Genomic DNA, 25,200 nt, shown 5'->3' on the forward strand with positions numbered 1-25,200 from the left:
AGCGCCGTTAACGAGATACTGCCGACGACGACTACGGCTACGACGACGACGACGACGACGATGACGGCGGCGGCGGCGACGACGACGATTACGGCGGCGGCGGCTGATGCTGATGCTGATGCTGATGCTGCTGCTGCTGCTGCTGCTGCTGCTGCTGTTGCTGCTGGACGCGGTAGCAACAGCCAGCCGCCGACGAGCCCCCGTGCAACCCTAGGCAACGCCGCCGCCGCCGCCGCCACCACCACCGGTGTACATTATTATTATTATATTATTGTGCATATATATACCTACTGCTGCAGCAGAGGTGTGGATAATATCGTACGAGCAACACTACCTGACGGAGTGATAATAATAACATAAAAATCTCGTCGGTTCCCGATGGTCGTGACAATAATATACTATAATAATAATAATAATAATAATACAATTATCGTAACTATAATAGTTGTATATAATACAGCTGTACGAGGCAGTGTCAAGCGCGCCCGCGGGATAAAATCCCACCCGGGGCAAGATAAAACTTACTTATAATCTAATACTATAGTTATGGCGATATCGGTATCAAAGTGTACATGCAATTTAAAATTCCCAAGAGTGTCAACGTCTCCTCTTGCCTTCACCCCCCCCCCCCTTGAGACCGCTCTTGGGAAGTGTATCGGTTCATAATATTATTATTGTTATTAGTCTTATTCCGTTTATAATTTTCTCCCAACAGGTTATGATAAACATTATAGTACTTGTATGATAAATTGTATCGACCATGGACACTTTCGAGTCTGGCAGTGGCGTGTTTAGGAGGAATATTCCTCAACCCCGAGGCACATGATGAAGTAGCACCACCTATTCCAATTACAAGGTACTAGGTGATGTAGTGTCCTACGATACCACAGATAACCCTACGATGATTCGTCAAATCTGCACGCCCCAAAACGAGTTTTATCGTAAGTTTGTTTATAGCACCACTATATTACAATGGCCCCTGGACATTTTACTTTTGACATTTATTTTGTGTGTTTTATTTTATTTTCACAAACATTTTAAGTTTCCAAACATCTGTTCAGAACACCTTATATCCCTGTTGTGTCAGTCCGTCCGTCAGTCGGTTAGGTTAGTGGATTTTTGTTTATTTATTGGCAATATATAGTTACGATTGTGGATGTATATTGTTGATTTTAATTTATTTATCGTCTGTGTAGTACTGGACCTACGCATAGACCGTGCCTACACGAAATTATAATTTGTAAAAAATAAAAATAATAAAAAATAAACAAATACGTTTAAAAACCGGGAATTTAGCAAGCTCACAGAGTGAGTCTTTTTAAAAAGTTTAATTGTAAAATTATTGTAAAAATTGAAAATTGTAACTTGTAGCAAAAATAAAAAATCATCATTGGTTATGTAGGTAAATACTTTGAATCTCAAGCACCACCACGTATTTATGGGACTCTGAAGTCCTGGGCAATTTCCCCTTAAGCCCCACTAAAAACGACACTACTTTGAAGTCTCAACACGGGGTGGCCTACGATGGTGGGGGCTGTATTTTTCTCACGACGAACACAGTCTGACACAGGCTGACTGCGTCATTTCGAAACTCGCAAACACGGAGTGATATTCCGTTTCGTTCCCGTATGATCTATAAAAATAAAAAATACATATAACACAATATAACAAAAGTCAAACATGAATTTTAAAAGACCTCACTGGTTTTTGAATAAAATATACATAGCATAAATTCACACAAAAAATTATTCGAAACGTTCTCTTACGCAAATCGTTGTATTAAAAATATGTAAAAATTTAATGTGTAGGTACTAAAAGAAACGTGACAACTTATCAAATAATAATATGTTATTAATATTATAAGAGTTTTATTTTTTTTTAACGCTCCAAATTTAGAAATAATGATATATTCTATGTTTTTTTTCATACGTAAAGCCTAAGTATTAATAAACTTTGATGTAAAAAAAAGCTACAAATTCGGTTTAAGTGTTTCTGTGACTCTGTATATCAATTAAGAGTTAGATTTAAAAATTCAAATCGTTTTCGAATATCACGACGAAAAATGGAATTCTGATACCCAAGTCCAAGTGGCCATGTTGTAAGTAGTGCTACAGTTGTATAAGCTTTATTAATTATAAAATACTTGTAGGTACTGAAATAACTTGGCTCCGTAAATAGTTTCAATTAAATTGAATAATAATAATATTATGATCACGAAACTTTCGTACACCTACCTGTAGCTCACCCATAACAGACACTGTCGTGTAAACCTGTAGGTTAACTGGTTAGATTATGCACTGCGTTCTACGTGCGAAGAATTTTAGTTTATTTGTTTTTACTTGGTAGGTATGTAATTATTTACGGTGACCGTGATACCGTACTTGTAGTATATTATATACCTATATATTTTATATGGAACTATGTTATGTAGTTAAATGGCTATTCTTATTGAATACACAGTTAAATATTTTTTTTAGATATTCCGCCTTGTAAAATCGACTTACATAAACATACTGTACCATTTATTTTTTTTGTTTTGTAAAATAAATATCAAAATTGTTCATAATAAAATGATTACATAACACAATTTAGTGCACACGTCATATACTACCCTATTAAACTAAGTAATTGAATTGAAAAGTATATTTTTGCATAATACATATTATAACATTATTATTATTAATAAAAATAAATCTAAAAAGTAATAAGGTCACATACAGTTAGTCACATTTCCCACGTAAGTTAATAATAACTGCAGAACTTTTATGAATAATATAAGTAAATCAACATACAGCTATGTACGAGAGTTAAATTAACATTAATTAATAATTATTAAATTTAAATAAGTCATATACATTTTCAAAAGCTAAGTTGAGTTGATTCATTTACAGTTTGTTTATATACTAATTACTACTAATTACTAACCCAATAAAATACACGACAAATAAATTTTATTTTAGGAAATAACCATCTTTGCTTTTCTATTCAATTATAATATCACTGTATATATTATGTGACTTTAATAGTTTAATGTAAAGCACTACTAGGTATAACAAGATCAAAAATGATTTGAAAATCTTATAATAATATTATTATCCGTGATGAAATAATAAAAAATAAAAACATTTACTATTTTGGTATCAATCAAAACATTGAAAAATTACGATCCATACCGACATCGGCAGTCGCACGATTATCGCTGAGTTAAACGTATTCACTCCAACGACCAATACTGACTTCTAACGTGATTACAATCAAATCGTTTTCACGAGGCAAACAAAAGACCAAAGGACAAAATATTAACAATTCGAAAAAATAGCACTTGTTCAAAACGAATGAATTGTGTTATTTCTATTATCATGATTATTGTTCGAGCATAAGTTATAAAGTATAAAATAATAACAACAATGGCGACTAAGAGAGAAAAAAACGTTTTCAATAATTTTAAATTTGTAACCTTGTCGCCTACTTACAAAAACCATAAAAATATGTTCAGTGTATTATGAGATACCTATTTTTGTCATATCAATGTACTATATTTATTTATTTGATATATTTATTATACTAATTTATCTGATATACTACCTATAAATATTGTATCCAATATCCATCATTTGTAACTAGATTATTCGTCGTTATTTTACCATTACAATACTATCGTGACAAATAAGTGAGACAATTGTTAAATTGAGCGAATGGCATCATACACCATTATTGATGCAATAGCAAAGCTAGATTTATCGATATTGCACCATAGTACTCGCTTTAGCGTTTATGGTCGTTACAATTTAATGTATTAAAGCATATTTCTCTAGCAGTTGGTACGGAGAATATCGTCGATTAATTTTTTACTCGTTTTATTCCAAAAATTACAGTAGGTATACTGTCTCGATATTCTCAGGCTATCGGATCTGACAGTGGAATAAATGCCAATACCCATTCATTAATTAATTTACTATAATTAAATGTAAAATTATCAACAAGACCAAACCTTAAAATCGCAAGACTCCCTTTTCTATATTCTAGGTGTCTAGTGTACCCTGAGTGGCTGAGTAGGTCACTGTAATGGATGTGTTAAATTTTAATTCAATGATAAATCATCGTATACGAAAAAAACGTTACTGAGCAGAGACTGAATATTAGTCAGCCTACTATGTGCTTAAGGATATTTTATAAATACGCGTCTTAAATTGCTATATAAGTTTTCAAATTCCTGCGAATTTTGTCAAAATTTGAACTTCAAACGCTTATAAAAAAAACTGTGACTTTGTACTTTGTATATATATTTTGTGTAATACGATATTTTTTAGCTTAGCGATAATAACAGGTGACAGCGTAATATTATAAGGAGAGCCTAGTATTAAATGTTCACACTTTATTAATCACAAATAAAAATGTTATCATACCTAAGTACATTATATTCAAATGTATGTTCAAATATCTATGAATAGCAACAAAAAAAAACCAAAATATTTTTTGAAAACTATGTCATGTCCAGCATATTATGCTAATAGGTTTAAATATTTATTGGGAATTAAATGTTACAACGATTGTTGCTCTTTGAGTTACAGAACAAAAACAAACCCATTTTCTCGGATACCATATATATAGGATTTGTTTAAAAATTCCAATTTTTCCAGATTATTTTGGAAAGTACTCACTGATCATATTTTTTTTCTTTGGAAGGAGCCCAACTACCGATTGATAACGTATAAAAAATAAGTAGAAGATATTTTTAGTTAAGTGTTCAAATTATTGATTTTCCATATTCGTCAATGATGTACATTTTCATTTGCACATTTGCAAACACTGGGTTTTAAACAATAAACCCCTAGATTAAAACTAATTATAACTGTCCAGTTTCATACCATTGTTGGTGAAATTTAAAATTTCACAGCTCATCAAAATACTGATCACTCCAAATACAATAGAAAATGTTCACTGTACATTTATTAAAATATTGTATTTCCATTCAAAATGTAATACTGAAAAAGCATACTCGGAACGTCCAAAATAACAGCTAAACAAACAAAAAGTAACAACATAATAGATTGGGTTCGTCTAAAAGTTTTAAAAAAAACTGCTCGATACAATAGATTGAATCATTTGGGTGATGTATAGGTGTGTGTGTGTATATATATATTATAGCAATACATTTAAGGTATAAAACTTCAGATTTTGTTTAAAAAGTTTCTTTTGATTCGGCCAGAAGTTTACAGTCCTAATTCTTAAATACAATTATTTTTCTTTTTCAGTGTACAGCTCAATTCTTTGATTTAACCATTATAGAAATCATTATATATATCATAGGTCCAAAACCAAAACAATATTGCACTAGTTATTCTAATAAATTGTCTCTAGATAATTTTAACGTCCAATACTCGAATAGCCTAAACAATTCTAAAACATCAAATTATTACAGTCAAACAAAATTAGGTACTTACCAATATTATGTAAATTATCATGATTACCACCAACAAAAATAAGTTTTATACAATACCACCAGTTACAACCACGATGCTGTGTTATATAAGTATATTGATTATAAAATGTTATCTCGATATTAAATAATTGTTTATGTGAGCTTGGGGAGGGTGGGGGGTCAATACTTGAGATTAAATAAACTGCATGTATACGCACCAGACTAGACTTCTAATATAATTTATTTCTAGACTTTCTAAGAATTCTCTCGCAACTTGCCATTGATTATTCATGTTTTGTACACCAGCTTGGCAGCTTTCTACCATCAAGAGTTACATTTGGTTCTATGTTCCATTGTTTGAAAAATCCAAACGATTACGATTGATGTCCCACGTATTGATAGACTATTTTAAAGTGGAGGACGTAATGCCAACTCTATTAGGTAGGTACAGTATGTCAATTTTAAATTAGTAAATATTTATGAGGTACAACACATTGATTTATTGAGTAATCCGTTAGTTTTCTAATTTTAACAACCTCCCAAAAAATAGTAACCTCTCATCAATCATAACAATATTATCTAAAGACCACCAATTGTCTGAATCCATATTACGTTTATTTATTATCGGATCACCAAGTGACCTATTTTCAATATAATTAGCCTTTCTAATAAAAAAAAAATCAAATATAATAAAGTTATGCGTTATACTTTAAATTGGTTTTGGCATAATAATATTGTAACGATTTATCGATGCTTTCAAATGTTGAACAAATATATTACGACAGTATTAGTACAATACTGAAGTATTCCGAGGTGGCCTACGCGAAACTAGTCTTCGCTCCAGTTCTATGATCCTATCTCTACATTTTACTAAGAGTTTGAATATTGTAAAGTAATAGAAAATATTTCTCAATAACAAAATATATGAAGTTTAGAATTGAAGGTTGAACATTTTTTCAATGGAAAAGTACATATGGCTTGGAACTTTTCAGAATCGGATTTACATTGAGAGCCAACGAGTAACTATTATGGATTTGTGCGATGGATTTCAAAACTAGGGTTTTATAAAGAAAAAAACATAAATTATAAAAAAAAAAACAAGATAATGTTATTCTTCAATAATATTGTGTTTTTTTTTTCTTAAAAGGTTTTGGAAAGTACCATTTTAATATTAAAATATAAAAATATATTCTGGAATATATTATTAATATGTTAAAAATATTTTTGAATTTAAAAAACGTAAAATGAAAACTTCTTTTAGAATTGCTGGCCCGTTGGCTTAAAAGTTTTCCTGTAAGAATGCATAATATCTATTCATATCCAGTATTGGTGAGTAAAGAATGGTTATAATTATTGTACTTCAAATTATTTTTTATTGCACCCTGAAGTTTAGGGTAATAATAATCGGTATGATCAGGTGTATAGTATTTAAGTATTTTTATCACCTTTTAATAACTTATACTTTCATGGTTTCAAAACCCATTGGTTATACAATAACCATAAGAAATTGTATGTTTTGACCTAAGCGTGAGAATGTATTAGCTTAACAACGATATGTGTCGGTTTTTTTTTTGTACACGATTTATGAAGAAAAAATTGTTTTGATTTTCAACTTAAATGTATCTTTTCTGGTAGAAAATTATACTTGGCTAATACTTCTGAGAGTTCAAAATTAAAATTCTCAGTTCTTTTTAAAATAATCGGGAATAAGAAAAACAATTTAGGAAAAACGGAAATTTTCATTCAAAACCAGTTTTTGACCATATTATAATTAAATTGATTTTTCAGTCTTTTTTCTATAAATTTTCTTTTCAAATCCTAATTAATTTTTTTTTTCAACTTACCGTGTGCATATGTATAATATGATATTGATATATAGTAAAATAAATTACTGTAATAGCAGCATAAATATATCATAAAATAGACTTAGTAATAATATTATATAGAATGATAAACCATTTAGGCTAAGAATCATTTTTTGAATGTAATGATTTATCAATGAATTCAAACTTAGCACATATGTCATTATTATCGAGAGATTACCAGCTAATTTAACCTTATTTTTAATTGTATTTAAAAAATATTAACAAATAAGTAGGTACATTTAATATTTAAAAATTTAGTTCATGTTACTATAATATTATATTATTCGATATTTATAAATCGTTTTTCTCAATAAGTTAAGCATAATATACTATGGTATGTAAAATATTGTAGATTTCTAAACTGTTATAGTCAGAACTTCAGAAGTCAGAAGTCAGAACTAAACCGATGTCTTATTTGGTACTTTTAACTAACTATTACAATTTGAAATACTGAAAACGTGTTTCTGGCATATGTTTGTAAGGTACTCTACGCTATACGTTACATATATTCGAGAAAAAAAACTGATAATTGTTACGAAAAAAACAACTACACCAGTACACCAAACACACTCATCCCTCGCGGCCTCACGTAGACAAAGTCAATATAATCCTCGTATTGGTCGACAACAAAAACAACAACAACGCATCGACACAACGATTTACTACTAATGACTACGAGTTGGTTGACTGATGATGAAAACGCGAATTTTTGGTGTTGTTAAACTGAACCAGATACCTATGTAGTTGAATAATGCATACTCATATTATTATTGTAAATCTAATCACTTTAACACAATTCACACCTATCAATTAACCCCCCGTCCCACATCTCACTACAGTTATTTTGCTTTACAATTGCTTTTACTCTTAAACCAGATCGTAATTGTTCTTGTGCGGGGGAGAGCTTTTAATGTGAATACACAGGGTTGGTTTAACTAGTATCTCCCATAAATTTATAGCACACTGATGTCGTAGTTTTTTTTTTAGGTTTCGGTTTCCATACGGCTCTACAAATTTGTGTTTGCAGTAACTTTTATAGACCATAGCATTTATTTTTTAACTTTCTTGAAATTGTTGGGGGGTTCAACCCCTCAACAGCACCTCCTCTAGCTACGCCACTGTTATATTATTGCCGTTACTGAGTACTGTATTATTCTATGATAAGTTACTATACAGTACGAGTATAAATAAATAAATAAATATAAAATATATATTATATTATACTATACCTACAACTATAGGTAGTTTATACACATAATTGTAATTTACCTGTATAGTTGAATAGTGTTTATTACTTTTGTAAATCCAATCGACTTACACTTACTTATTGATTAACCCTCCACCATTATTTTTCAACACGATTGTTTTTAGTCTTTTACTCTCATTACCCAAAAGTCGATCGGATCGTATTTGAAATTGCGTCGGGGCAAAAAAAAAACAGTATTTAAAAACACATAGATGATATTCTTATATTTTTTTTTCTCTTTACTAATCACTAAAATATGTCTTGCAATTTGCAAATGAATGCAATATTATTATTACACTGATCGGAGCGCCAATGCGCGATCACTTCTCGAACAATATTGAACGGCTTACCCATCACAGTACCTAGCTGTAAGTAGATAATAGAAGTATTAGTATAATAATATTATTATATTATTACCGCTACCGTACGTATATTATGCCACAATGAGCTACAAAATAGTTTATTGTTTGCCTCCTATACACAATAATATATTATAATATTATTCCGATACGCTCGATTCGTTTTCTTGTAGTATAATATAGTGTTCTGCTGCACTTCTGCTGCATATAAATATACACTCCGAATACTCCCCGTGAATGCTAAACTGATTTTTTTCTTATAATCAATCGACACTGGTGCGCTATGTAGGTAGGTACTCACCAATTCCCCAGTCGAATCTCATCTGAGAACAAAATAAAATAATAATATTATATTACTTTTAAACATTTTGTATCAAACGTTTTCATTGATTTGTATGTATTATGTAGGTAGGTAGGTACTAGGTATAGGTAAGTAGCTATAGTAGCTACTATTAATTGTCCGTATAAATGTGATGCGTTTAATATTTATGGAAACGAAGACACAAGTCGTATTTATTCACCCGGTAATAACCAAATCATCTTAAAAAGCGCCTTGTTTCAATTTATATTTAATTTCCCTTATTTCGAACAATGATAATAAAACGATTTACTTCGCTGTAACTTGCGAGAAAATATTTAACTTTATCATAATACCGTCGGAATTTAAATAACAAATCTTTGAAAGCGAATCACATAGAAGCTACAACTTACAATGACGGTAGGTATACGCCTACCTATTATAAATCTATAACAAACATCCACATTCCAATTTCCCCTATCGATTTTTGAACCCACCTGCACCTGTTGTAACTCTGCCTACTATTATTATAGCTATTATTATTAAGTTAGCATTTTAATAGCTAATTGTTCTGCACGATTTTTCGAACATTAATATATAGAAGTGAAGTATTAAGCTTTTCATAAGGTAAACATTTTAATCGAATAGTTTAATAAATTTTTTTTTCTATGCTTTTTCCATAAACGCATGTTATACATAGCTTTACTTGCTGTTTATATACTAAGAATAAATAAAATCTAACTTAAAGTTGTATAAATATAATATAGATTTATTATATAAAATATTTTTACGATTTTTTATTATTTATTATATAAAACATTATTTTTGTCTGTATTAGTCTACGACCGCTTTTATAATGCTTATGTGTACACATTTTTATAATTTCTATCTTATACTCATTACGATATTCTGATGCATTTATGATACAAAATTAATAGTATCCAAATTTAAAGTATTAATATTCGTTATCCTCCAGATGAATAAAATCCATTAGTATTAAAAATTATAAATAATAAAGTTACAATTATAATTTAATAAAGTTCACTCTTGCTTTTAACTAATACATTAATGTTAAAACACGTGTGTATCCAATTATATTATTATTTTATATTATAAACAGGATGATTAATTTTACTTAAAACGATTTTTCTTTTCTTTATAGCAAATAACTTATGTTTCGAAATATTTTTAAAATTAATTTTAGATTCCTAACGGTACGATGAATATATGAATTTTAAAATGGTGTGTGTGTGTGTGTGTACTGTGTATGTGTGTTTTTAAATTTTTTTCAGTCTGTCATTACTTTTTTTGATAGGAAAATGATACCATATTGGTAATCTTATACTTTTACTTGGCCAAAATCCTCCAATATATTTTATTGAGATTTAACATTTATCGTTTAAATAAAATAATTTTATTATTTTCAACAAACGTGGAAAAATATATGAATACACCAACTAAATTATATGTAATAATATAAAAATTTTATAATAAGCATAAATAAAATATGAATAGAATATAAATTACTGTGGGTGTAGTTAGGGTGTGGGTTTTGACGGTCATATGCAGTCTGCGGCTCCATAAGGGTGCTCTTGATGCAGTCGTCCGGTTCCGGGCTCAATTGATCATAATTCTTTAATATTACTTATTAGTACTAGTTGAGAACCAGTCGGAGATCTCGACTTCCGTAGTCTCGTCGTAGAGTATCCAAAAATGATGGACATGGATTACCCACGAGAGCCTTCGAGGAGTCTTCAACAGTCATCTTTGAAGCGCCATCTGTGCGGACGACCTCGTCATACTTAAATAGGTACGTGAAGTTTGCGACACCACCGATTTCCCAGGTCAGTAGTTAGGATTAGCATCCTCCACGATGGTGTGACAAGACACATACTTTACCAGAAAACTCATGCCCTTCACCTAACCACCAATACCGAGACTTAAAACGGTGGTATTTCAGAGTAGGTACTGCAGGGAATTGCACACTCAAAACGTGCAAAACGAATAGAATCTACGAAACGACCACCGAACGCCTATCGTGAAAACCGGACCGACCAAACAATACGGCAATAACTACTGCAGACATAAAATCTCCAGGGACAGGAATTCAGGCTCGACTTTGGTTTGGATTTTTAAGCTATCTGATGAGGATTTGCAGAAAAAGTTAACTACTTAAATTATCTCAATTAAGGCTGAAAATAAGTCTGGAAAGTTTATTACACCTTTTACAAAAATTAGTGGTGGTAGTTTAATTTTGTCTATCTACGATGCTCTCATTCGTGTTTTGGATGATGGGTTAACTGGTGAGTTATCAGAATCAGTTTGCGTTAACAGTTCGTATCGATTTGCAGTTATGAATAGTTTTTTATTATTTTTGTTTGGATCAAGATCCGGAGAACTCGGGTTGGAGGAAGCTGACAGATTCCTTTTACCGGTCTTAGTTGTTCAATCTGTATTTGTGGGGTTGTTGAATATTGACTAGAATTATTCGTAAAAAAAAATCTTTACAAAAATATCATTAAATCAACAGTTATTAAACATAAAAACGAAATAAATGGTCAATAACTGATTTTTCATTATTGTTCAATGGCGAATTTTCCGTAAGAACGAATGAACGGTCCGGAAGAAAGAACGGGCTTAGGTATAAGAATTTTTTATAGAATTGCATTTGAAATATTGAAAATAACGGTAGGTATATACTGTATATAACTGGAAAACCTGTAGTGAAACGAGAAGCAGTAAAGCTGGTATCGATACGGAACCGTATACCGGTATACCTACAATATGTCAATATGCAATCATTGGTAGAAACAATAAGTTGGATTACCTATAACTTAGATAGAACACATTTTTCAAGATTTAGATAATTCAATGTATTGGTTTTATAATAATTAATTCTTTGTATTAATAATTATTTTTGTGTTTAGAGCATACTTTGGTGGGTAAAATTATTATTTTTTAATGATCTAAAGCCCCGGCAACCATGGCCATTAGCTGTTTGTAGGGGGAAACGGTTGGTTTGGAACACGTATTGTATGACCTGTGGTAAGGATTTTGTTGGTCAAATTCTTTCAGTAGAAACTTTTCAAAATAATCGGGGAAAAAATAAAAAATTTAAAATTTAAGCAAAACCTGTAGATTCCGACAAAATAATTGTAATTTAAAAATACCAAATGGCAGTACTTACCTAACATTTTTTTAATAATCGTTTAAAGTTCAAATTTAAAAAAAAAGGTCTTCATCAGTTTGTTTCACTGGAATTTAAAAATAAATTTAAACATTTAAGCATCATTTATGAGCGTTTGAAGTTCTGATTTTGACGAAACTGGATATTTAAATAAAAATAACGATTTTTTGCTATTTTATTTTAATTAAAAGATATTCATCGTAGGAACTTGAAACTTTTCCCCATTACCTAATTATATTATTATTTCCTTTACTCAATATTAAATTTTCAAATTATTTTGAGTAGTTTTAAGCTATTTATACCACGAAACTATTCACACAGTTCTATGGGTCTTTGGTATTGATATAATTATAAAAATGTCGTGCCTTTAGGTTATTTTAGTACTAAAGAAAATCTGACACGGTGAATATTCTTTCTTATTAAATTTAAATCAGTAAATGTTCTTAGAGTATTAATATAATTTGAAGCAAGTCTTTTATGTATAACTTTATTAAACTTTCACAAATATTATCGTTTGATATAAATTCGTAATTTAATATTGTCCATATAGGTAAATAATTTAATACCTATCGTATTTGGATTATAATGATCACTATGAATTTCAAATGTTAAGAAATAATTTTTTTTTGCATAATATCCATGGTGTCAAAAAACATTTTAAGTATTTGATTTATAGTCTATACCAGCGGTTCTCATACTTTTTTGTTCGCGGAGCTCTCATGTTCCTAAAAAAAAATTACGGAGCCCCTAAAATTCAGAAATATCTATTTGAGACAACAATAATTCATAGAAAATGATGTTGATTATAAAAAAATATGTTTATTTATAAATAGCTTACAGTTTTAAACTTTAAAATAATACATATTGGTACGGTCCAAATAATATTGAATACAAGTATAAAAATTAAAAATGTAACTAAGATATATAATTATAATTTAATAATAAATTTGAATTTAATTAATACAGATAGTATATCATTTTCACTTACAATTATAAAAAAAAAATTTTTTTGTTTTGTTATCTCTTTCAAAAAGAATACAATGGCAATACAATGGCCAGATCCGTATTCGGTATTGGAGGGGATCTGCAATACTGCATCAAAAACTTAATTAGCTATTAATAATTTCGTTAAAAATAAAATAGATTGTTAGTTTAACAAAAATATATTATTACCAGAATATACCATATACCTTAAGCTGTTTTAAAAAGGGTGTCGTAAGAAGAGCAAAGTCAGCAACAATTCGTCTCTTTAATAATAAATTACATAGGAACATCCAAATATCTGTATTAAGTAATAACTTATGGCTTTGCTACTCTTACGACACCCTTTTTTAAAATAGTGTAAAGTGCCTGGTATATTCTGGTAATAATACATTTTTGTTAAACTAACAATCAATATTTTTTTTAACGGAATTCTTTAATAGATAGGTAGCCAGGTAGGTATATTAATATACTATTAAATAAATATCAAACGAAAGCTAATTAACAAATCGTTATGATAACATGAAAAATATTTTATTTGTTTCGCATTCCATTCCATGATGGGTGTTTCAATGCATATTCATTAATCATTATAATTTATACCAACATATAAATATATAATACATCTGCAACCACGGATAAGTAAAAAAATAAGTAAGTAACAAAAAATAATTTATACTATATATTTTATATTATATTATATATATATTATTGAAGTCAACTAAGAAAATGATATTTCAAAATACGAAATTAAACATACCTATAGGCTATAGGTATTCAAAAAATAGAATTTTTTTCAAAAATGTTGTTTTACAATAACATCGAAATGTGAAAAATATATCAAATATGCTATTATATAATATACTAAAAACGCATAATACTTACCTGTAACGACCTACCTATACATCATTATTGTTATGAACTCTAAAAAATTATCAGCAAGTTATTTTAACATAATATAGGTAGGTATTGTTATTGAGTTAGGTATAACTAAAACTCTGATCTCGTAAAATAGCCACAGACACCGCGGATAGTTTGTTTAATAAAAAAGAAAAAACTGATTATATGTATAGGTAATTTTATTATTGTATATTCGTTGTTTTTGTTAGTACAATATGTTTTAAAGGCTAAACATAAAAAATCAAAATCAGAAAACCTGTATTAATGTATTGTCCATAATATTCAAAAAGTAAACAGAATATTTTTAGGCACAGGTATCTACTTATATTGTAAGTTATAACCTAATAGGTAATAATTATTGCAAAAAATATCATTCACCTAAAAAAAAACTGATAATTGGTACTATAATGCAGGTATCCACTATTTTGTTCTGGTATATTGTGGTAAAATTGTTTAGTTGTTTATTCAGAGTTATTCCAGCTTAAACATATTTGTTATGTTTTTCAATTTATTTATAATATAAGTCAAGAGTAATTTACATTTAATTATTTATGAAACTGATTATATTTTATTTGTATTTTTTAAATAAATTAAATAAAAAATTAAAGCCCCAACCATTTGTTTGATGTTATAATATGTATGTACTCTGGTTCCTGCGTTTTATTTTATCAACACTAATTAATGCGGAGGAATGGTTTTGTATGTGTATAATATGTTGTATGTGGAAGACAAGGGTGGCCCGACCCATGATAAACCATTTTAATTTCTAATGTAAAAAAAAGGTGTAGAAGAAGGAAGGAAATTTTTAATAACTATTTTTAATCCTTTTTGAGTTGCAGAGGAATCAAAATTGTTCCCCTCTTTCTATGTGCAATGTATATAGGTATGTGGTGACCAGCTGCACATCGTGGTAAAATTATGCAACCACCTATATAAAATAAATTGTTATAATTATTTAATAAGCTTATGAAAATAATGAATACTCAACAAAAGCGAGAAGACTCACATATATTATGACTGTTAAAATGTAGTAAAAAAAAGTTAAGAGGTTTTACAGAATTATAGAACAGATGCAGAGTATTGGATCTACATTAATATTAATCACCATAACCACGATAGCAATATCTTCCAAACCCATCATGTGGCATGTGCTTATAATTATCCTCAGTAGGTATACAAAAGTAAATAACCAAAAGACTATTCGTTCGAATTTCAATTCTGATACGTCAACATTTTCAGAAAAATAACCAGGTAAATAATTTAGTCTAAAAGGGGGGGACGCCAGTTTTTTTGAAAACAAAAGTTTTTGTCACCAACTACAAAAAAATTTTCATTTTAAAATATGGTTAGTATTTTTTTAAATTCCAAAAATTAGAATTCGAATAATTTTTAATGAAGACAAATTGGGGAGAGCATATATTCATATACTTGACGAATCACCCGCCTGCTGTATATTAATAAGATAAAATGTATATTTTGTGGATTATACAGTGGTAGGTATTTTTGTAATTTATGAACAATATACAAACAACGCAGGTATGACAACACCCAGTGATTGATAGCTGACTTGTAAATAATTTACACAAAAACAATTTCAAAGGATGTTCAGCATGCGCATTTTACCCACAAAGAAACTATGCAGCTGTAATTTTGTACCTACCTATCTCGTGTGGGTACTTAGAGACACGTGGCCTATTTTTGTGATAAGGGTAGATATACCTATATAAACAACAACAATGCCTATCCAATTCGGTTTTCACTCGAACCGCGAAACACCGATATAATATCTCCATAATTTTAGAGAAGAGCCAATTGGGATTGGCACGCTATTAGAGCACTATTTTTTATGTTTATCTACCTTCACCTATCACAGATCGACAGCCAAAACAGTTAATATTAGTTTACAATAATTGAATTACAGACATTGATTAAATATATCCATTAACTAATATAAATAGTTTATTATTCGAGGGACCAGGAAAAAAGGTCATAACAACCAAAATTTAATAAAAGTTTTTATTAAACTGGAACGCGTATTCATTACATATTGAAAGAAAAGTCTATTATTTTTGTTTCTATTTTTTCAAAATTTGTTTTTGATATTATAATATTACTGTAAAAGCTGTGAAGTTTGAAACTGGTTGTTTGATATTTTTCCCTATCTTGAAATTGATTATTGTCAATTGTCATACACCGTCGATAACATGAACCGTATGTATAATATATTATATTGCATGGTTATTATAAGTTATACCTATGCTATTTGTCCAAAATCACCAAAATGAACGTCATAACAACCAAAACAAATTAGCGTATAAAACATGAGTTTTGCTGGGGCTTTTAATTTTAGGCAGATAATAAACCCGATATATTACTAGGTACAACCAACGTCATAACCATTCCAAACAATTTCTACTGTTTATGATTAATAATTACAGAATAGGTATGTACCTAGATAATATATCAGACAGTAAAGATATACTTTGAATGAGCTTTTACGGAAACAGTTGATTTTTAAATTAGTAACACTGCAAATAGTGACCACTATATCCACAAATCAATGATTTAAACTGGTGTCAATTAATAACAATTTTGGTGCCCTGTAAAAATGTCCACAAAAAACGCGAGAACGGACTTCTACTTTTGTTCTACTGTGTAATAAGTAACATTCGTGAGTACATAAACCTACCTCAACGGCTCAATACCTAGTAGGGAACACTATCATAAGGCGCAATAAAATAGGCCGAGGGGGAGAGGCTTAAGGGGTATAAGCCCCCTCCAATAATGTTCGTGTGTATGTATCAAAACCTGTTTACAAAACAAACCAAAAACGGTTTGTCATTATTATATAGATAAAAATAAATAATTTAATAAATATAATGACTAATAAGCTAATAATACTTTTTATGTCAATCGATGAACAAATAATAAAATAAATAAAAATAGTACAAAAATGTTGTCATCAGCCGGGGATCGAACGTTTGTTAGTTAAAATCGATTGATTTCATACAGAACGGATAAATTGTAGACGGCATTATGATAAAATATTAAAAAGAGAATCTTAAATCATTAAATTGGATATTCATAGTTTCGAGCAGCATTCATGCGTAAGCGTAACCAAACATTTTTTTACATTCATTAATAATCAATTAACATTTAAATAGCTAATATTAATATACAATTTATAAAAATTATCTTAGTGCATAATATATCTAATAAACAGGCACGTATCATGTAGGTATAAAGGATTTTTAAAAGGAGGGTGTTTTAATTTAATATTTAAATACAACTTGGGGGAAGGGGCTGTTCACGCATCCATTATGGAGTCATACGGTCACATTAATAATTATAAAATAAGTTTATAACTTCTGAATGTTTGTTTAGATAAAATATATCAGGTACTGTGTATATAATATTAAATAATATTTTTTGGATTATATGTCTGAGAAGGGGGGGGGCATAATAATTTTGGTAACTGCCAATAAAACGAATTGTATATAAACAAAAACTGGCATTTCAAAAAGATAGGTACCGCCTTACTGGGAAACACGCACAAATCATCGGACCTACAAATTCTGAATAGGTTGGTAGACGTCGTTACGGCCAAATAAAATCTTAAAAAAGTTTAAATTTTCTTAAAATAAATATGAGGTGGCGCGCTTTACGGGTGGACGGTGGAAGTCAAAGTAGTTTAAAGAGGCTAAACAAATCATAAAGAAAAAGAAATAGTGTGCTGACTAATGGATTCTCTTTGATAAATTGGCGATGATGTAGGTAGGACGGTATTGTAGGTGCAATATTTTTCAAGGCAGATAGTATTTTATTGTCCGATGGGTTTGAATCACAGACTGCCAAAAAGCATTTTCTATTGAAAGAGTGTGGTATTATATGTATTTTTTCACCTAAACGAATTTCAAGATAAAGAAATAGTAAATATTTTCGATTTATTTTTATCGGTCGGCTACATTCTGACTAAACATTTTGTCATTGTTGGTGATTTCTCACAATTGTGAGTAAATTTTTGACAAATTTAATTTTTTTTTTGCAATTGAGGACTGTGCGTGTAGTGTATTACTTATATCTACCGACATCTATGATCGGTAATCTATTACCAAAATGAGATTTAATAACAAACATCAAGAAATCTAAAATATATGCAACTTTACAATTAACTATACATAAGTTGCAGATAGATTTTAGTGTAAACAGATAAGTTCTCTATTTATTAAGTACGAAAAACACACAATGGAAATACATTTCCGGATCATATATTTTTATCAGATTCTTGAATATATTTTAATCATCTCAAAATATTTAAACTTATTTTAAATTATGGTAAGTACCTAATTAAAATTAATATATTTTCAAAAGATAAATAAAAGGTTGATCTAAATTAGGTGGTTTTATTGTAATACCTATGCAAACAGATGTTTACTACTGCGTTATGATTTCCATTGCATCGATAGATTATGTGGTATAGCAGACCCATAAGTATTAACACAGGATAATAGTCGCCCTAAGTTGCTAATTTCCAATTAATGCATTCAGATTAACTATTTACATCAATTGCATATTGTACATAGCATTAGAGGCAACGTCTGCATCTCATAAATAAGATAGAAAAAGGACCATTGTGGTGATGATTATAGACTTCAAAGCGTATTAATTAATGTATGCACAATCGTTCACGTGAAATTTAAATTAAATCGCTTAGCCACTGCAATATGTAGTTGCTTAGAATATATTCATAGGTATACAAGATTAATTATAATTAGAAGTTTAGAATGGTAATATTTTAAATACCTACTAACAAGCAACAATGGGAAATGCACATTCATTGTATATTGCTTGTATACAATGCTTCGTATCTTTATCATTAGTGTTGTACTGCTATTACATATTGCATGTATCTTCTTCAAATAAATTTCCATTTACAAGCCAATACTTAACTTTTGAGTTTATGTTTGACCAGAAAATGTTTGTTAGTCAGTCATCAACCAGGATTCTTAACTAAGGACACATGTTATCTTATTAAAGATTTGAACAAATATTTTTTTAAGTACTCTTACATGACATTAATAAGATATTAAATCACTGCACGTGTAGCCCTTATAGTTAGTAACATCTTATAAACAGTTTTTCTTTTTAAGTGTCAGTAGTAAAACATAATCATTTAATAAGAATATGTTAAAAAACTTCTAATACAATTACTGAGTTTCACTTTATATAGTAAAAACCAGAAATACACCAATACAAATAATAGAAAACTTCCTTCAAAACTTGCAAGTGTACATAAGACTACTTTTTTACACTTAAAAATAATCTGTTAGACAATAACTGTAAATCAAACAAACATATCTGTAAGCATCATCTAACTATAATGTACTACATAGTGCAAAAACCAAAAATATTCAGTGCTAGATTTAAAAGAAATGTAAGTCAGGGAAATAACATGACTTATGCTTTGTCAAAAACAATCTTATATCATACCTTTTAATACAAAATAGTAAATACATCAATAAGAATACCTGAAGACACTTTTTAATATAATTTAGAGGTTAGAGTTAGAGACAAACTGAGCAAGAATTTATGAATTTCCCATCATTATTGATAATCAACAATAATAATAAAAAAAAAAAATAGTTTTGTAATGGTACATTTTTTTTATTAGTCATAAAAATTAAAGTTAAAACGTACAATTTAAAAGAAAAATCCTAAGATTTTTCCTCCTAAATGTTTCCGTCTGGCTTCTTCGTGATCCATAATACCACCACTGGTGGTCAGCACTACAAATCTGTAACAAAAAAAAAATCAACGTTTCATAACTCAACTTTCATATTGTATAAATTATTTGTTATAGTATACATATTAAATTTAATACCTTTAAGTAAAATACAATTTAAATCAGAAAAATAAAACAATATCTAAAATATTAATACATTAAAATTAATTTTAAGTTAACATGTATTTTTAAATTGTGCATACAAGTTAGCAATGTAATGGCATTTGGCACAATACATTTGAAAATAATGTAATTGTTTTATTTAGCAAGCTCATGAGAAGTTATTTAACAATAAATATCTTCTGTCGGAACTTGCATAATTTTGAGAAACAGTAATCATTAATTCATACAAAACATATCAGTAATGAATAAATAAATAAAATATTATATTTTACCCCACAAAAATATATTGTAATAATATAAATAAAAGTCATCTAATACTTTTTATTGAATGACCAAAATTGAGTTCAACACAACTATGGAATTTAGTAAAAAAAATTAGTAGCTCTGTTAAATTTAAATATAAAAATACATTACAGTAGTGTTGATTATCTGCACAAAGAAATAATAAATGTGTAGCTTATAAGTGATTAATTAAAGTAGTTTATTCACTAATTTTACGAAGGGGCACTGGATTGGTATTGATATTTATTTGTTAAAAACTATCAATTTATGCTTCTATCAGTATAATTAATGTAATTTGTACAAAGAGGTTTGAAATCAGCACAAAGTATACATGAAATTGGTTGCCAGGCAATTTTTTTAATTAATTATTTTTTAATAATTGATTGCTCTGATGGATGCGATAAGTATGGTTTTTACTATGCTGCACTTATTAAACAGAAACAGCTAAAATATCTATACCAAATCCCATATTACTTTTATAATGATTATTATAATTATTTAATACACACAAAGTGAATTAAAAAATGCTCTAAGGGTAATATACTTAATCATCAACATATTATACAAGTATAGAGAATATATATCATATGTATGACTAGTTAATATACAATTTAAAATGTCGAATAAATTTGGATATGAAGACCATCTGGGTTTTTTGATCAAAATTCGGATATTCTTATTTCTATTCTTATCTTCAGATTTTGTGGTAATATAAAACCAACAGTTAAATATTTTAAACATTATTAACTTAATATAGTAAAAATTATATGTACATAACATATTTATAGATTAATGTACTCAAGAAACTTATTTTTTATCTTAGGTACTTAAAATTTTTTTGTTTATACAAGCTAGCAATGTAAAGACATGTAAGTACAGTACATCTGAAAATAATGTAAGATTTCATTTTGCAAACATTTAGGTTTAAGGAAAATTACACTTAACTGTAATTTTCCAGGACCATTGTTTGCATTATACTTATATTGAAACAGGTAAGTAGTTTTACTATTTTTAATACTTTTAACTTAAAATCTTAAAACTATATCAATAACTATACAAGTTCTACAACATAATGACAGTCATTATGTTGTGGCCTAACCTAACCTTTTGTAATTAATACAATTATTGTATTAATTACAAAATCAGTTAAGTAGTTAATATTGTTTATACAAGCTAGCAATGCAAAGACATTTAGGTACAGTACATCTGAAAATAATGTAAGTTTTAGTTTTGCAAACATTTAATTAAGGTTTAAGGAAAATTGCATTAAAATTTTAAAGTTCCACTACCAAAGTTTGCATAATTATTAAATAATAAATACATTTAGCTATTATAAATTATTATTGAAACAATCAAAATAAGTAAAGATAGTGTACATCTTAATGTAAAATAAAAAAAATGAATTTGTTTATACAAGCTAGCAATGTAAAGACATATAAGTACAGTACATCTGAAAATAATGTAAGTTTTAGTTTTGCAAACATTTAATTAAGGTTTAAGGAAAATTACATTAAATTTTAAAGTTCCACTACCAAAGTTTGCATAATTGTTAAATAATAAATACATTTGTAATATATTTAGCTATTATAAATTATTATTGAAACAATCAAAATAAGTAGTTAATTAATTTTTTAGCTTGGAGATCTATTTAAAATTATGATTCAAAATATAAAAATTACTTCTAGGCAGAATATTATGATATCATATTATTTTTTTAAAGTTAGTTAAAAATAAAAATTAATTCACAGAAATTTGTTAATAAAAAAAATACTTAAATACCACACTGTTTACAAGTGGTTATATGACTGTTAAACAACTTAATCAATGATGAACAAATGAAGTGTAATAATTACATGGAACAATTCCTAGTGAAAAACCACTGACAAATCAAAATCAAAATCAAATTCAAAATTTCAAAATTTCAAAAAAGGTAAAAACTTGAATAACTCAACAAATATAATAAAATGGTGTACACTGTAGCAATAAAATTGTTGACAATTTAATAATTTATAAGATATTAATTAACATTTCTTTTAACGTTTTTAATTTATTTTTAATTGTTATACCAGTCACCTAAGACTAGTATAATATACAAAATGTATTTGATAATTGTCTTGAAATCTTTAACTGTTATAACATTTTATTTTTGAGTTACTTTAACATGTATGTTGTCTCAACACGTACGACATGCATTACACATTTCCATTCACTGGTCTCAATTGTGCTGTAATTTTTGATATTGGAGTGAATTGACCTATTATCAGACTTTTCAAATATTATCTGTGGGTTTTCGATGGTTAGTTATGACTGTTATGAGTATGTGAAGAATTAAATATTTAAAAATGATCATAATTCATTAAAAAACCACAGAGAACACAGGTTCTAACTTAAAAGTTTGATAATAGGTCGATTCACTCTAGTATCAAATTCTTCTGTATTAGCCATGCATATGGCAGCTTGAAAAACATTTTTCTGCAGTCAAAGTGGAATAAATGCAAGACTGGCTGTATTAAGAATTCACAGAAAGCCCTACAATTATCCCCCTATGACAGCAGTAATTTCAAACCTAAATATCTCTTATTTTAAATTTACATATTATAATCGAATAAACTTAGGTTAAAACAATAATAAAATAGTACATATTAGGAACTTAACCAATAATACTAGAACATAATCATTAATAATAACTAATAAGTATATGAAAATAAAACTATTGATGTTGAATTCATGACTTAAAAAAACCAACAAGCCAATTAAATTAAATCTCAAAATTACCCGAATTGTCTGGATGGCAGTAGCTGATTAGTCCATTTTTCAATATTTCTAATAGGTACGTCAAATCTTGGAGAAATGACACCACACTTATTAAGACGACCAGTTAAGTTAACCACAACTTTGCCAGCCCTGTGATCATCGACTATTTCAAATTCGCCAATGTAACCTAAAAATAAAATAAATATTAGATTTCTGATCAAATATTACAAGTAAAAATCAAACGTAATATAATGATAAATGTAAAATGTTCCTGGTATTCATAACACCCACAAAGGTACTACAAATAAATACTAACTTGGCAGTGTTTTTAAGAACTAGCATTGATTGCATTTTCATATTATAATAATTATAATAACAAACCTACAGATAACACATAGTATACTATCTTGAAGTTTCACAATTATAAAAGTAATTTATGAACTGCAGGTAACTTGCAGGTAACGGTGTAACTATATCACTGTAGTACTTAAATAAGCATACTACGCAACCGAACAAGTGATAATTAGAGACAAGCGTAAAAATGAGTAGGTAGGTACTACTAGCAAAATTTAATGAAATGTAGATACATATGCAAACTTTAAATAATTAATAATAGTTTTCTTTTTTAATATATACAACATTATTAAGATTCAGAGAACAAAACAATTTGTACAATTGAATAGTTTTTTGTATTTTGTGAAAAATATGAATTGATGAAATTATTGTTATGAATGTTAATGTTTTTCAGAAATTGGAATTAAAAGGCAACACACCTAGAGTTCTGAAACAAACTAGATGTTATAATACTGCGAGACTGACGGTAGAAAAAAACCAAGATATTGAAACTTTTTTGTTGGACAAAAACACAGAGCAAATCTCATTGGTGATGTATATCATGACATAATTTACGGTAACGTGAGCTCAAACTTACCATGACTCATCATGACTTTCAAGAACTTGATAATGACTTTGGAACACGGCCTAATAAGGACTTGGCGTTTACCTCGCTTTTCGGCGTTGTTTATTGACTTAAGAGCATCGCTCAATACGTTCATACGCACCATCTTGACACTTTATTTGTAACACCTGAAAAAATTGATATAATAATTTCTCATTCGACAAACTATAGGGGGCGACGACGATCCAGGCCCGAATCGACTGTGGTACCGTCGCCGGCGTCCGCTGAAGACCCAAAGCGGAAAAACTTCGACCATTATTGACCGGAAACGAGCGGTCTCGAAATCCGGACAAGTCCGACGACGAATCGTCGGGCTGCCAACAGATTGTCGAAATACACTAGTTGACGGTCGAAAGCGGTCGGTTTGCGATTGCGAAAACTTAAAATTACCTGGGATTACGATGGATGAATAATGCGATCAGAGACCTCAAAACATTACACCGACTGCGGGCCCGAAGCAAAAAGACTGAGATCGCGAACGGTTGTCAGCAGGGCGAACTGGGAGAGAGCGCGATTATTTGAGGTTATGTTTATGTTGGTGATAAAATTTCGTCGCGCGACCCATAGCGTATTATTATTTTTATTAAAACTAGTATCGGTAGATTTTCATCAAGAGCATTACACATTCATCACAGACATTTTTAAGATTTTTAATTTAGAAAATTCTTACGTTTTTAGGAATACATTTTTAATTTCAAATGGTCGTTCGAAAAAAAAATAATCATGCCGTGTAGTTGGCAACGCAGCTATCAGCGCGTAATTTAAAACTCACATACTCCATACCAAGCACGAAGAGAATACGAGAAATGAGTATACAATATCAATATACGACATACGACATACGAATTTATTAAAAATGCATTATAAAATAATCTTTTCTGATTTTGCTTTTCGCTTTCGAATATTCGAACGTTGTATTAGTTTAATCGATATGTTTCGATGTAGGTATGTGCGTATTGCACTGTTTCGAGCAATAATATTTGTACTTACAGGTAGTCTATAGACTATAGAGTATACTGAATGTAGGATATGATGTGTTATAT

The 25,200-nt window shown here is 29.0% G+C and overlaps 1 protein-coding gene across 1 annotated transcript; it reads right to left on the minus strand.

Annotated features, from left to right (window-relative positions):
- Positions 1 to 19,898: 19,898 nt before the first annotated feature.
- On the minus strand, positions 19,899 to 24,683 carry LOC111035310 (40S ribosomal protein S15Aa). The gene is made up of 4 exons (XM_022316876.1): positions 24,548 to 24,683; positions 24,131 to 24,285; positions 23,221 to 23,386; positions 19,899 to 20,052 (listed from the first exon to the last, which is right to left on the minus strand). Exons 2-4 carry the CDS (start codon positions 24,261 to 24,263, stop codon positions 19,959 to 19,961), a joined length of 393 nt encoding a protein of 130 aa, XP_022172568.1. The 5' UTR covers positions 24,264 to 24,285; positions 24,548 to 24,683; the 3' UTR covers positions 19,899 to 19,958.
- Between the last annotated feature and the right edge of the window lie 517 nt (positions 24,684 to 25,200).

This window comes from Myzus persicae, unplaced genomic scaffold (genome assembly GCF_001856785.1).
Source record: "Myzus persicae strain clone G006 unplaced genomic scaffold, MPER_G0061.0, whole genome shotgun sequence".
NCBI classification, from domain to species: domain Eukaryota; kingdom Metazoa; phylum Arthropoda; class Insecta; order Hemiptera; family Aphididae; genus Myzus; species Myzus persicae.